Below are 16,483 nucleotides of genomic sequence, written 5' to 3' on the forward strand. Positions count from 1 at the left end.
GTAGTTTTGTGCTGCGGTAACACAATATTCAACGTTTGTGTTGGCAGATCAGTGTTTTAGCAAATAAATGATGTTTGTGTGTGCCACACACAAAAATTATATTTGACATAGCTCAGAGCACTTCACTGATAGACAGTATATTCAAGTCGTAATGTTTTTGTAAGTCCACAGTTTTGTTTAATGTATTTTGTCTACTTCCTTTTGATTGATTGAAGTGCTTTAAAATAAAGCCAAACGTGCTCAGTGTAAATAAAACTTTTGTTACAGTTGCGAAAGACGAAATATTTCTCAATATTACATACGACACCTATGTGGTACTTAAATGAGCTATTGTTATACAGTAAATTTTATATGAAACTTAGGTATCTTGTCCACATTTCATTCTCAACATTGTGGCAACTAAAATCGACCATACGAAAAGTATACTCTATGGACTTTTACCTCTGCAAACTCTTCAAAATTTCGTGCAATGGTTTACTATATTTAATGCTGCATAATAACTGTGTTGAACATCGAAACAAAATTAAGTCATTTATGGGGGGAAGGTATCAGTCAAGAAGATGTGTAAAAATCAAATTTTTGGGCCAAATAGTTTTTGTGGAATCGATTGATAAGAGGGTCAAAGCAGTCGGAACACGACGTGTCTGCACAGGCGAGCAGTGCAGTGACAAAATTGCGCACATCGCGGAATGCAGGGAGCACGTCTTTGTAGCAACAAAAGGGTTAATGCGGCCGTGGTGGCTTTACTTCATGAACTGTGCGCTCCCCCCTACACGTAAGCTGGCAAACTATGCTATACTATGGCGCTGCTTCTATTGGCGCGTGCGTCGTGTGCAACTGGCAACGCAGCAATCTCCCGCGTCTGGGCGGGCATGCGCGAGCCGCCAAGATAAAAGAATTGAACTATAGTACTGGCCAACAACCCGTAAATACTACCCTCCTGTTTTATATCAAAACCGGCTGCAAGGAGGTAAAATAAAACAGCACATTGTTGTGCAGAGAATTTTTGTTTAAAATTATATATAAAGAGTAAGAATATATTTGGGAGAAACCACTTGTCTAATGGTTTAAATGCCCTACTATAAAACTTAAAACTGACTGTGAGAAATGTAAGGGGTTCGCAGGCCCTTACTACTAGGTTTGCACTCACACAGGTTGACAGGGCAACTATCGATTAGTGTGTCGGGTCGCGAGATTGAGAGTTGAGTCAAGTCAGTGCGTGTTGTAGGTTCCCGCGAGGCGGGCAGAGCTGAGCAGAAGCCAGCAATTGATAGAAATTACCGACAAAGGGAGTGGCCATCGCCGCGGTTCAACCCCTTTTGTGTTAGAAATATACGGGAAAGTGAAAAAGTATAGTTACTAGTGTGATTCAGTGATATTTATGTGCCGTTATTGAGATTCCGCGTCTACCGCGCCGGCATTATTTGGATTACAGTGATTGTATGTTGCGTGTGACGATTATGAATAGCGAGGAAGCCCGTGCTGAGATTAGCCGTTATTAACAGTGTATTGACGAAGGCAGTGGCTGTCTCCTTATCTTTGTGGTTTTTGATAAGAATATAGGTTTTGTTTAGTGAAGCTGTGTTTGTTGTTCTTCTTGCCACCAAACAGTACATTATTACAGCATTCGAGAAGGACAAAATGGAATGTAACAACTCCGTAGCAGTCCAATCCGATTGCCAGCCCCATTAGGTACACGGTCATATTAATTAATATCTGTTTTTGGGCTGCTATCAGATCCCGACCGAGCGGGATAAGTCAGTAGGATAAACCGGAGTGTTACAGAAAGTAAACAATACCACACATTATCACAAGACACATAGCACATCAGAGCACAGCATTTTCTTTCTTGCAGTTGAGTTTTCACAAAAAATCTGTACATTGTTGTTTAAAAAATATGTACTATATGTCAATCCGAATTTTTAATAGAGTATTGTATAAAAATGTGAATCCACTTTTCAGGATTTTTGTTAATGCTGTTACCACATTATACAATTTTTTTTTTTTTTTCATCTAAGAAAATGTAAAGCCTATGTCGGTCGGTTCAAATGTTTATCAAAATATTGTGTAAAAATGTGAACTAAGCTGCTCCAGAATTTTTTGCGATTTGTGTTAGCAATTTTTCCTTTTTATATATTATATGTATTGAAAAAGAACAGAAGCGTATGTCTGTCTGAACGTTTATTTAAGCATAGCATAAAAATCTGAATAAAATCTGTTAAGAACTTTTTGAGATTTTTTAACAATGTTTTGTCATCATGTAGTACAATAGATTTCAACTGAAGCATTCGCATGTCCATAGTAACCATTTCATTTTTCCTTTTATTGTATCTGGTCATGATACATGTAATAATATCAGCCATTCAAATATAAATTCAAATGTTTTACAGAGTTACGGTAAGGTTAAAACAGAAAAATATGTATTCTAGGTTTAAGAAGTGCTAAATTATCTTAGTTGCAATTTAGTTACACAATTATACATCTTCAAGATAAGACTGAGTAAATTAAATCCTTCTTTACCAGAGCTATGTGTCTCCCCTCTGAGAAAAACAGAAGGGGAAGTATTTTGGACTTGGACACAGCCACAGTTATTGCTGCCACTGGGTTTTGGTGCATTCACATATTGCAACATTTGAAGAAAATGAGGCAATTTTACAGTTATCAGCCTCGTAGCTTTCAGAGTGCGGCAGTGGTGAGACTAAGCAGTTTTGGATATTAAGGACATTGTCTGAAAGCTTAGCAACCATTTCAGTCTTGTTTGAATGTCTGTTGACTGTTCAACAATTCAACTATGAGATGAATCTCTACCTAATTTAATTCTTGCCTTTGCTTCTGCCCATTATGCCCACTGTCCACGGTGAGACTGAATGCTGCTTGGTGAGGATGGCATGTGACAAGAGAAGGAAACTATATAAGCACAGCAAAGATGAGTGGAAAATCATTAATAGTGACAACAAGGGCCTCAAATGGAGAAGTCAACTGACATAAGAGACTCTGAAAAGGGGTAGATTGTTATGGACCAGCACCTGGGAAGAAGCATCACCAAATCTATGCAGCTGGTCAGCTATCTGCATGCTGCTGTGGTGGGCATCTAGTGAAAATAGTGAAAGACAGTGAAACCAAGAGCTGGCACCAAGATGTTAGACATCCACATCTCCTCACATGACATGGCGGTCAGAGACTTCCCGAATCTATACAGCAGGATAGGCAGTGATCTGCATCAGATCTAATGACAGACCACAATGATGGTGCATGCACAAATGTTTTAGAGCACATCATTCACTACAGATTGTGAACATGAAGCTCTGCAGCAGACAACCCTTAAAATGTTCTCTTGTTGATCTACTGACACCATCAATTATGATTTCAGTGGGCTCAGCGTCACTGAGATTGGCCCTTGGGTCAATAGAAATGTGTTGCTTGGTCAGATGAATCACATTTTTTGTTACACCAGATTGATGGTCATGTTTGGATATGTCATCATCCAGGCAAATAGCTGCCCAAAACATGAACCGTGCAACAGACACAGGCCAGTGGCAGCAGTTTTTTGCTTGTGGGACTTTAACTTGGAATTCCAAGGCACCATAACAGCTACAGACTAGGTGAAAATTACTGTGGATCAGCTGCATCCGTTAATGCTTGATGTCTTCCCAAGGGTGATAGTATGTACCAGCTGGACAGCTGTCTGTGCCACAAAGTGAGATTCATGCTATAGTAGTTTGAGGAGCATGATAGTGAAGTAGTACTGATGTCTTGGGCACCTAATTCATCTCATGCACTTGTGACATCTTTTAATGCAGATCTGAGGTACATTTAAGTGTGATGACATAAGCAGAGTTGTCCACATCAAACATATCATAAATACAAATTACATAGCCTAAGTAGTACCATATGAACAATGTTATCAATGACACCTTTATAATCCACATTCGACACATCCACTAATAACAAATTTTATTCTCTGTAGAAGGTCGCTTGTAAAAATGAGCAAAGCCCAAAAGTAGCCAGCCAGTAGATAAATAGCAGCTGTGGTGTTAAACATTTAAAAATGTATTTTCTTCAACATCTAAGAGCTGCAAGATGTGATGTATTGAAAATTTTTATAATAAGGAAACTCAATATTGGGCTGAAGTAGACACTAAGAACTTTGGAACTCTAGGCAGCTGTTTTTTGGCAACCTAAAGTTGACAGATTAAGTGGATATGCTGAGTCGCAGACAGGCACAACACGAAGACTGCTACAAGTCATCTTTCGGCCAAAAGGCCTTTTCTGAATTAGAAAACACATTCTCTCTCTCTCTCTCTCTCTCATGCAAACACAACTTACATCCACATGACCACTTTCTCTGGCTGCCGAAGTCACACTCAGTCTTTTTGTTGCGCCTGTCTGTGACTCAGCATCTTCACTATATAGTAAGTAGCAACCTATCCTTTTCATAATACTGTTATTATTCCATCCTGGATTTTCCACTGTTTAAAGTTGATAGATGTCTGTTGAAAGCTCTGATAAGTCATATATTTCTTTGATGAAATGAAATAGAGGTTCTGACATTGGCTGAAAGCTGGCACTGAAATGAATTCTATGTTGACAAATGAAAGTTCGTGCTGGACTGGAACTCAGACCCTGATTTCCTGCTTCACGCAAGCAGTCACCTTAACCACTTTGGCTATCCAAGCAGACTTCCCATCCAACCCAATCCCCAACTTCTTGTGAGCTACTTACACAGCACCACCAGTGCATCATACTTACTGCTGGCCGTCAAGGTGTATATATTTATATCTGTGTGGTGCCTGTTCTTTCTTTAAAGGTGACAGCCTACACAAAGCAGGAAATCCATGTCCAAGTGCCTGTCCAGCACAAACTTTCATTTGTCGCCCTTGAATTCATTTCAATGCCCGACTGTGGCCGACGTCAGAATCTCTATTTCACTTCATCACTTGTATGTATGGCTGCGGGATCATGAACGGTGCATGTCCATTCAGACATTTACATGCAGATGCACTCTCTCAGAATCAGTTTGAGGCTGCAAGTTGTAAGTATGGCGGGCAGGGGGTGCTATGTAAGTAGTGTATGACAAGTTGGGTATTTGGGTAGGACAGGATGTGTGCTCAAATAGCCAAAGCAGTCAAGGGGACATCTCACGTAGTGCATGAAATCCAGGTTTGACTTCCAGTCAGGCACAAAGTTTTACATGTGACCATTAAATTCATTTCAATGCCCATTTGTGGCTTTCAGAAATTGTTCCACTTTACCACAATACGTATGGCTGCACGATCAAGAATGGCATCTGTTCTTTCGTTCATATTCAAAAGAACAGACACCAAACATACATAAATAATGTTTATTTGCTGCTTTATGTATGGGGTAAGTCAATAATTATCTGCAATAGTACAAAACCTAAATTGATATCATTTTTCAATGTATTCATTCCGCTTTTCAATACACTTAGTTCACACTGCACAAGCTTTCCAATACCCATTGCAAAAAAGGTTGCAGGTTGCACATCAGCCACATTTGCACTGCTACCTTTGCCTATTGATCAGAGCTCATCTCTGGTTGGAAGTTTTAACTCCATATTTCATCTTCTTTAGCATGATGGTCCAGTAGATGCGAACACAAACCCACACAGTCATGCTTGTGCTCTCCATCCAGTTGTTTTGGAACCTATCTCGCACACACTTTGTGAAAGTTTAGTGTCATACGCACGATTTCATATTCAGTACCATGACTAATGTGCATATGGTTTGGCACATTATCAACAGTCACTTGCCTGTTTTTCAAAATCAAGACATGACTTGTTCAACATGGACAACAGTTGTGGTTGTAGCTGGATGACCCATTCTTTGCCCACCCTTCACACTCATTCGACCACTTTTGAACTTTTCAACCCACTTTGCTGTGATAAAACACTGTAAGTCTTCTATGAATTGCTACTCCTGGTACACCTTCAGACCACAAAAAGTGGATCACACAATGCTGTTCTTCTATGGTACTAACAGAGAGAGGCACAGCCATCTTAACATTGCAACAGCACAGAGCTGACTGATGTGATAATTCAGCAACCATCACAGAGAAAGACAATGGTGCCATATCATGGCTGGTGATCACGCAAAGCCGTAATCCCAAACAAAAAATAATTAAGCAAAACTGCAGATTCTTACTGATTTAACCTTGTAGATGATATTCGAATTGCAGGGGATTCTAAAAGCAAAGACATTGATATTAAATAAAAATAAGTTAGAAACAAAATTTTGAATGTGAGCAAGAATTCTTCCTGGCAACTAATATACAGAAAACCAGTGGCAAAATGTTTCTTGTTTTTATGATAAGGTCTTTATCCTAGAGGATCTCCTAACTATGGATCCAGCGGAATAAAAAGTACATCAAATCTAACCTAATCTTACTCAATGAGCTTATCTTCAATATAGAAGACTGCAAACCTTGTAAACCACTGACCGAGTGCTTGTGGCGACATGGTTAAACAATAAACCACACAGAGAATTACCGGTAATAGACTTCTTAATGTATGTGAAGACAACTACAAGACTAGACATCACTTAACTATTTTAGGAGACACCAAAATAAGGCAATGTAATTCTACTGCAAAGGTCTGAAATGAATTCTTATGCTATATTAAAGGATCATTTGATGTTGGTATTGTGTTACAAGAGGGAAAAATTCAAATTCTCTTTACTGCCACACTGACTCTGATCAGGGAAGCAAAGAGGGCTGAAGATCTACAACAGGATACATACTCTAGGTTTTTGGATCCTGTTTGTTGGGCAACAAAGAGGCTGAAATGTGTTTCATTCTCAGCAACAGAAGCAGAATCTATTGCTTTGGCAACAGCTACAAAAGAAATACTGTGGTTGAAGAATCTTCTTGAAGAAATTAAAATATTTGTCAAGACTTCAACTGTTTATGAATGTAATTAGTCATGAATATGTCTGTTACAGAAAGGTGAATGTAAATCACTGAAGCATGTGGAAATTAAATACACTTTTATGCAACAGTTGTATGATGAAATATATCTGGATGTTCAATACATCCGCTCCAAGGAACAAGTTGTAGATACCTTAACAAAAGGATTTATGGAGTGTATAGCTCTATAGATTGTCTTTCAAGATGGGGATAATGAAATTTGGAGATTATTAATGCATTAAGCACACACTTGTAATCTATGACTAAGTATGGTTAAGTTTTGAGAAACTCTTGAGCACAGTTGTTAAATTGAATGAACAATTTAATAATTAAGTTGTGACTAATTTTCTCTTTACTTTGATACTGTCTCTTTACTGTGACAAACTGTATGTGTTTCTCTCTGCTTTTGACTGTGGTTCAGTATCTTGTTCGCAGTGGTGTGATGTTATGTGAGTGACTGACTGAGATGTTTTGAGAATGATGGAGAGGTTTTGTCAGGACGAACTGTGAGAAACAAAAATGTTAAGTTTTTGTCAGGACACATGTTGGTTTCAGCATCATAGTGCTTTGCTAACCACGGTGGTATGCCCTTGCCATCCTACCTCCTTTAAAAAGACTTACCTAGCCCTTCATAGAAGGACCTACAATTTAATGTAAATGCCAAATCACAGCACTAAGTGATGGGGAAATTCCTTGTACCAACTGGGGATCAAATTTTGGGCCTTCAAAGATGTGTAATCTGGCAGTTACGCACTAAGCCACAGAGGTCATAGTTTAAATGAAAGTTGTTGCTATTATTGTGGTCATCAGTCTCAAGAGTGATTTGAAACAGACCTCTGTGCTAGCCTATATTGTTGTGCACAACTTTACGTATCTGTGTAACACTAAGCACCCCACATACTTTCGAGTCTGCTTACTGTACTCAAGCTTTAATTACTTCTGTAATTTTTACTCCACACACTTTCATTATACCAAATAAATTATTATGCCTAAATATGTATCCTACCATACATCCCTTCCTTTAATGAAGGTGTGACACACAGCTCTTTCCTACCCAAATTCAGATTAAGTGCCTCTTCATTAGTTACTTGATCTACACATCTAATCTTTAGCACAAGTCAATGAAAGAGCTGCTTTCAGAGAGTTCAAGATACAGGTGAATTACACCCAAGACGATACCACAAAGAGATGTGTATGAAATCATTAAAAATATGAAAAAAGGAAACATACAAGATTATGCAGAAAGCAAGCTTTTCATTGATTCAGTATGAAAAATACAAAATTTAAACTACCATGACAGTGAATATGACTACATCTGCAACATCAGAAAGAAAATGTTTCATATTTAACCTCAAATGCTAAAATTTGTTAATAAATCCCAAAGAATTATTGTCCCATGAAGAGTAAGTTTTAAAGATACACTGATATTTTCTTAGAGTGTACATAAATGTAGAATTTTTCTTTCCATATTAAAAATTGCAAATAACAGACATGAGGTGTACCAATGATCAGCACTTCTTTCAAAATATCCACTGCTCCCCCAAACCCTACCCTTTTTTTTTTCCAAATCTGAAAGATAGTATTGTACTACTCTCTGTTAATATAACTTGTTTCCACAGCTTATTAGATTGCAGTGCAAGCTTTTGCAGAGTTATTGAAAACTGCCAGCGGAACTGTGTTTGAAGCTTTCTAGAAATCAAGTAAAGAAAACTTTAACTTTCCATATAATTGTCACAAGTTTGAAACAAGTTAGTAATGAGATGAGCAACCCATTTCTATTTCTGCTTGATCTGATTTCACAAATAAACATGAAAAAAGTTTTTTTTAGCCTATATCTATACCCTACAACTCGACAATCTTGCACTGTTCGACCGATCTGCTAACATCACTAGGTATGTCCCCTCATCCTGTGTCTCTTGCAATTTTAGCAATCCAGTTACAAAACTTGGCCTATATGCACTGCCAGAACTACACACTCAACCATATCAAAGACAGAAGGTACAAAATCTATAGGAAACCAATCTATAAGACTATATATGCTTTATTAACAGTAACAGTGGTTAAAGCATTGTATTGGGGTTGAGGTCTCAAAGTTTTTTAGTATCCACATTTCTTCAAATCACTTGAAGTGAATTCTTAGTGGTACCTTCTGAGTTTGTCAGTTGTTTCCAGTGACTTCAACGGTGTGTTAAAAACTCTGAACTTCCCTCCTTCCCTCCATAAACTGACCAATCCCAGAATCTTACACTGCAACAACCACAACCAACTGATCAATGAGAATAAATGAATGCAAATGAACTGTCTATAGCAGCAACAAAAAAATATCCTTTGCTGAGCACTGCATCTCACATAACATGACTGTCAGGATTATATAGGAGAATACTCTGGTGCTTCAAAACTGCAAATTTGGAAAATGACTTTCCAAAAACCTCTCAGCTACACCCAGTTTAATCCAAAATTACTCTCTTTTCCTTTGGCCTCTCTACACTCCTCCATAATATTCACTCCATCCCTTGTCAAGTTGCAGTCACTGTCATTAACTCTTTGTTTCCCCTCAATTGCTCAAGTTTGCTCACAAATTGCCTCAATCAACGTGTGGATGCCTTCTACTGCCTTCTCTTTATCCAATTTTCTACCTATTTATATCTCTCTATTTACATCTCCTGATGACACACATAAATAAATAACAAAATTATGGTACATTGAACAAAAGGTCCATAGAGTAAACCACTCACCTGTGTGGTCTTTCCAGAGCCAGTTTCTCCTGCAATTATAACAACCTGATTATTATTCACAACTTGCAAAATTTCCTCCCTCATGTTCCATATTGGGAGCTGCTTCCTATAAGGCAGCAATTCTTGGTTGACGGAATATGGAGGTACTTGTGGTATGGCATTGTTGAGCCGACCCATTGTTTTGTTGACATCCTTCACTGTAAAAATGTAACACATTAAAGAGCATAAACATGACTGTGAATAACAAAATTTAAGGCTTTAATGTAAATATAATCCCTGCTATGGGTATTAGACACAATTTATTACAATGTGTTGTACTTCTCTCACTACTATACTAGTTACGGCACAACAGTGAGTTAATCTTCATCACTGTCTCCTTCTTCTTCTACCTATCCTTTCTATACATATATGAATTAAAGTCCTGCTGCCACAGTTTCTGTCTGTATATTCAGACCAATCTCATGAACTACTGTAGGGAGTTTGATAGGTTTTTTACTAATGGATACACCGATTGTCAGCACAGGTGATAGGTGTAAGGCAGCCAAACTGTGGTGCCAGGCCGGCGTGAGCTGTCCCTACCATGAGGCTGACAGGAGCTACTGCCAACTTTTAAATGACCTGCAATGCAAGACATACCAAATATTGTCCTGATAAAAACATGTTTTTTGGTATGGACTTAACATTTAAGAGGCCTCAAGAGAAATTATGGAAAAGACCACACAGAAAATGTAACCAATATTGTACAGCCACTTGAGTCAGGCAGCGAGCAAGTGGCTATAACTCATGCCAAACTAGTCCTGCAATCAGGCAGACCGGTTAGCGGAGTAGCTCACAGCTTCCATCAGTGTCACAAGATGTCACTCCAAACACCAACTGAATATGGAACACACAGCATTTGTGCTTCCTGAGAACTTTTCTGGAGTGCACTGTTTAAATCGCTGAAGCTGTATGAAAGTGATGGTATACTGTTACTTAACATTGTTTTCTGAATTTTGATCATAACTCTATGCAGTGGCTCATAAACAAAATTAACACTCTGCCAAACAAGTCTCGCTGGTCGACATGTAGGTATCACAAAATCTGGCCATGTTCAGCGTAAAGATGCTTCAACAGTCTGAATTTTATCTGTAAACTGTCGAAGTATTCGTAACAAATTCCTGAATTTACTGTTGCCCATGAAATTTGTCACACTCAAATTGTTCTTGGGACCAAAAGCTGTCTGAAACCAGAAGTAGAAAGCCCTGAAATACATAGCGAGTCATGGAGCATATATTGGACAGCCACTTAAGATGCCATATGAGGTGGAGGTTCATTGCAGTTGGCAAAAATATTGACTCTCACTATATAACAGAGATGTTGAGTCGGAGATAGGCACAACAAAAAGACTGCTGGAAAGTGAGATTTAGGTCAACAAGGCCTTTGTCGAATATAGACAAACACACACACACACAGACACAGACAGACAGACAGAGAGAGAGAGAGAGAGAGAGAGAGAGAGAAAATTGCGTGCGCGTGCAAACGCAACTCTCACATACATGACTACAGTCTCTGTCAGTAGAAGCCAGACTGGGAAGTCTGTGTAACAGTGAAATTATCTGGTCACATACAACAGGTGTAAGTGAAATCGAGTTAATTGTTGGATGTTTACATCACCCACAGAATTCCGCTGCAACAGTTTTTAGAGTCATTTAAGGGGCTCCGGAAAGGCTCAAAATCATGAAAAGTTCAATTTTTACTTTTTTGCGTTTTCTGAATCTGCAGACTATTACCTTTTAATAGATATATAATTTATTCAATTCCGAAGACTACAACTATTTTTAAATTTTTTTTGAAATGTGTTCTACATGGGCGTGACCCACTGTGGCACTGTTAAACTGCTGTCAAATGGTGTTATTATTAACGTCCGTGTTCATCAGGTACATTTTAGTGATGTGAGATAAAGTATGTGTTGTGGCTAACCTATGATGGTTCAATATATATCGCTGGTGTGATTGTCGATTGTTTCATGTTTATTTACTCTGTCGTTATCTCGAAAATATTCGTAATTAATTCTGTTTCTTGAGTCTCTGTTTTGTTGAAGTATAATAATGAGTAAAAGTAAAGTTATTAGAAATCCTCTGAAGGCTTTTAAGAAAAGGAGAAATGTTGGAAAGCCAAAGGTATGTGTTATTACTTTAAACAATAAAGACGATAACCAAGTGAGTGAACCTAACCTCTCAAGTACACCTGCCCACAGCAGTCAAAGTGGGAAAGAAAATACTTCACAGAAGCTTGGTTCAATGAGTGAAAACTATGAATGTTTTATGGGCGAATCGGATGTGAATGAAATATTTGATATGTCGGTTCTCAAAGGAATTTTTTCAAACTGTGTAAGATGTATTCATTGTAGTGAAGTTGGTCTGGAACTCTCCATAATAAAGCACGTAGGACTTGCTAGTGAAATACAACTGAAATGTGGTAAGTGTTCATACATGACCACCTTTTGGAACAGTGTTGCAGTAACTGCAACTGAAGAAAATGGTAGCAAAATCTACGAACACAACAACGAGCGATGCTTGCTTTAGACAAGGAACGCCTTCGGGCTGCAGACAGGGCTGTAAAGAGTCTAGAAATACAAGCAAGAGTAAACAGGAGGAGGAACAAGAGGAAGCTGCAGGAGCAGTTTGCAGAGGATGAAGATAATCCATCCTATGGACCTGGAATGCACTAAAAAGTTAATCCAATCTTTGTCGCTCGATTCCCAAAACTTTTATTTTCTCATACTAATTACATGTTTTCTAAGGATCCTCCAAACATATTTGTTTCAAACTTTCAGTAAATGTTACACAGTACCTTCTGCATAATTTAACACAGCCTTTCTCCAGAAAACTGTATATTTTTGAATATATAAATAAAAAATTGCAAAAAAATGTTGTGAATTTTCATTACAATTGAAAAAAAATCATCTTTAATAACTGAACTAAAATTTTGTAAAATCCCTGTGTTAAGTTGTAGCCCATATTCCAATAAATAATCTGTAAAAAGTTCAACTTCCTACCTCAAATACTTTGTGCGGAAAGATGTAATTTATAAGCGTTATTTTAACATTGCAAGTATAGGGCTTTCCACAGCCCCTTAAAGAAAGTGTGCAATACCAGTGGAATACTAGTTAGGGGTGACTTTAACCTACTAAGTATACTGTAGACTGGGATATCTATGAAATTACTGTAGACAGTCTTGTGAAGTATGTTCGAACACTTTTCCAAAAACTGTTTGAGCTATTAGTTTGGTAGCCCACATGCAATGGAAATATTTTAGGCTTATAGCTACAAACAGGCCAGACCTTATCAACGACATCAGCAAAGAGACAGAGATTAGTAATCATCATGTCATCATAGTGACTATGGTTACTAAAGTTAACAAACGAATCAGAAAGGTTACGAAAGTGTTTCTGTTAGAAAGAGTAGATAAACAGTTGTTAGCATCTCACTTAGACAGAAGTGACATTCCAGTATGATGGACACAGACGAATTATGGGCAAAGTTTGAACAGACTGTAAATCATTCTCTGGAGAAGTACGTGCCTAGTAAATGGACTAAAGATGGAAAAGACTTACCATGGTTTAACACTGAAATTATGAATATATTGAGAAAGCAAAGGCTGTTGCACTCTCGGTTCAAAAGAGAATGCACAAACAACAACAGGCAATCGTTAATAGAAATTCGTGTTCCTGTAAAAAGATCTATGTGCGAAGTGTACAACAGTTACCACCATCATGTTGTTTTTGTGGTCTTCAGTCAAGAGACTGGTTTGATGCAGCTCTCCATGCTACTCTATTCTGTGCAAGCCTCATCATCTCCAAATTACTACTGCAACCTACATTCTTCTGAATCTATTTTGTGTATTCAACCCTTGGTCACCTTCTACAATTTTTACCCTCCACACTTCCCTCCAATACTAAATTGGTGATTCCTTGATGCCTCAGAATGTGTCCTTCCAGCTGATCTCATCCTCTAGTCAAGTTGTGCCACAATTTCTTCTTCTCCCCAATTCAATTTAGTACCTCCTCATTAGTTACACAATGCACCCAACTAATACTCAGCATTCTTCTGTACGACCACCTTATGAAATCTTCTCTTCCCTTCTTGTCTACATTGTTTATCTCCATGTTTCACTTCCATACATGGCTACACTCCATACAAATTCTTTCAGAAAAGACTTCCTAACACTTAAATCTATACCTAATGTTAATAAATTTCTGTTCTTCAGAAACGCTTTCCTTGCCATAGCCAGTCTACATTTCATATCCTCTCTACTTCGACCACAATCAGTTAATTTGCTTCCCAGATAGCAAAACTCATTTACTACTTTAATTGTCTCATTTTCTAATCTAGTTCCCTCAGCATCACCTGATTTAATTCGACTATATACCATTATCTTTGTTTTGCTTTTATTGATGTTCATATTATATCCTCCTTTCAAGACACTGTCCATTGTGTTCAACTGTTCTTCCAGGTCCTTTGCTGTCTCTGACAGAATTACAATGTCATCGGCAAACCCCACAAAGTATTTATTTCTTCTCCATGAACTGGAATTCCTACTCCAAATTTTTCTCTTGTTTCCTTTACTGCTTGCTCAATCTACAGATCGAATAACATTGAGGATATGCTACAACACTGTCTCACTCCCTTCGCAATCACTAATTCTCTTTTGTGCCCCTCTACTCTTATAACTGCCATTTGTTTTCTGTACAAACTGTAAATAACCTTTTGCTTCCTGTATTTTATCCCTGCCACCTTCAGAATTTGGAAGAGAGTATTCCATTCAACATCGTCAAAACCTTTTTCTAAGTCTACAAATGCTAGAAACGTATGTTTGCCTTTCCTTAACCTATATTTTTATTTATTTATTTTTTTATAAAGTTGTAGAATCAGTATTGCCTCATGTGTTCCGACATTTCTATGGAATCCAAACTGATCTCCCCCAAGGTCAGCTTCTAACAGTTTTTCCATTTGTCTGTAAAGAATTCGTGTTAGTATTTTGCGACAATGACTTATTAACTTTACAGTTGGTAATTTTCACACCTGTCAACAACTGGTTTCTTTGGGATTACAATTATAATATTCTTCTTGAAATCTGACTCCGCAGCTCATGGTCTAGTGGTAGCACCCTTGCTTCCCGCACACGGGGTCCCGGGTTCGATTTCCGGTGGGGTCAGGGATTTTCCCTGCCTCGAGATGACTGGGTGTTGTTGTGTTGTCTTCCTCATCATCATTCATCCCCATTACGGTCGGAGGAAGGCAATGGCAAACCACCTCTGTCACAGCAGGCTATCTTCATGTACATCCTCTTCCATTTCCATAATATTACCCTCAAGTACATTGCCCGTTTATAGACCCTCCATATACTCCTTCCACCTTTCTGCTTTCCCTTCTTTGCTTAGGACTGGTTTTCCATCTGATCTCTTGATATTCATACATATGGTTCTCTTTTCTACAAAGGTCTCTTTTAATTTTCCTGTAAGCCCTACCTATCTTACCCCTAGTGATATATGCTTCTACATACTTACACTTGTCCTCTAGTCATCCCTGCTTAGCCATTTTGCACTTCCTGTCAATGTCATTTCTGAGAGGTAAGTATTCCTTTTCGTCTACTTCATTTATTGCATTTTTACATTTTCTTCTTCCATCAATTAAATTCAATATCTCTTCTGTTACTCAAGGATTTCTACTAGAACTTGTCTTTTTACCTACTTGATCCTCTGCTGCCTTCACTATTTCATCTCTCAAAGCTACTCATTCTTCTTCTACTGCATTTCTTTCTCTTGTTCTTGTCAACTGTTCCCTAATGCTCTCTCTGAAACTCTGGTTCTTTCAGTTTATCCAGGTCTCATCTCCTTAAATTCCTTCCCTTTTGCAGTTTCTTCAGTTTTAGTCTACAGTTCATAACCAATAAATTGTGGCCAGAGTCCACATCTGCCCCTGGAAATGTCTTACAATTTAAGATGTGGTTCCTATATCTCTGTCTTACCATTACATAATCTATCTGAAACAGTCATATCTTCACAAAATATCTGGCCGAGAACCCGAGAAAATTCTGGTCCTATGTAAAATCACGAAGCAGGTCTAAGGCTTCCATACAGTGACTCATTGACCAGTCTGGTGTAGCAATGAAAGACAACAAAAGAAAAGCCAAAGTTTTAAATTATGAATTTAAGAAACTGTTCAAATGGCAGAATTGAACATTGCACATAACCCCATAGGGCGGACATGGTAAGAGGCATTCCTGGCATAGAGAAGCAACTGAAAGAGTTGAAAATAAAATAAGTTGCCAGTAATCGGAAAGTATGATTCATCTGTAAAGAAGACCACAAATAGAACACCAGTGCAACCCATTCTTGAGTACTGCTCTAATGTTTGGGATTCCCATCAGGCCAGATCAAAGGAATACATCGAAACAATTCAGAGGCGAACTGTTAGATTTGTTACCGGTAGATTTGATCAACACCCAAATATCATGGAGATGTTTTTGGAACTCAAATGGGAATCCCTGGAGGGAAGGTGATGTCCTTTTCGAAGAAACTATTGAGAAAATTTAGAGAACTGGTATTTGATGCTGACTGCTGAAAAACCCTATTGCCGCCAACATACATTTCACGCAAGGACCACGAAGACATGACATGAGAAATTAGGGCTCGTACGGAGGCATATAGACAGTATTTTTCCCTCACGCTATTTTTGAGGGGAACAGAAAAGGAAATTACTAGTGGTGTTACAATATACCCTACACCATGCGCTATACAGTGGATTGCGGAGTATATATGAAGATGTATATGTGGACGCAGATAC

The 16,483-nt window shown here is 38.2% G+C and overlaps 1 protein-coding gene across 1 annotated transcript in view; it reads right to left on the reverse strand.

Annotated features, from left to right (window-relative positions):
- The window catches only part of LOC124805079 (3'-5' RNA helicase YTHDC2-like), a 306,102-nt gene that overhangs the window by 244,447 nt on the left and 45,172 nt on the right, over positions 1–16,483 (reverse strand). The window contains exon 4 of the mRNA XM_047265510.1: positions 9,657–9,853. Coding sequence (XP_047121466.1) covers positions 9,657–9,853 — 197 coding nt within the window. The remainder of the gene's footprint in view (positions 1–9,656; positions 9,854–16,483) is intronic.

This window comes from Schistocerca piceifrons, chromosome 7 (genome assembly GCF_021461385.2).
Source record: "Schistocerca piceifrons isolate TAMUIC-IGC-003096 chromosome 7, iqSchPice1.1, whole genome shotgun sequence".
NCBI classification, from domain to species: domain Eukaryota; kingdom Metazoa; phylum Arthropoda; class Insecta; order Orthoptera; family Acrididae; genus Schistocerca; species Schistocerca piceifrons.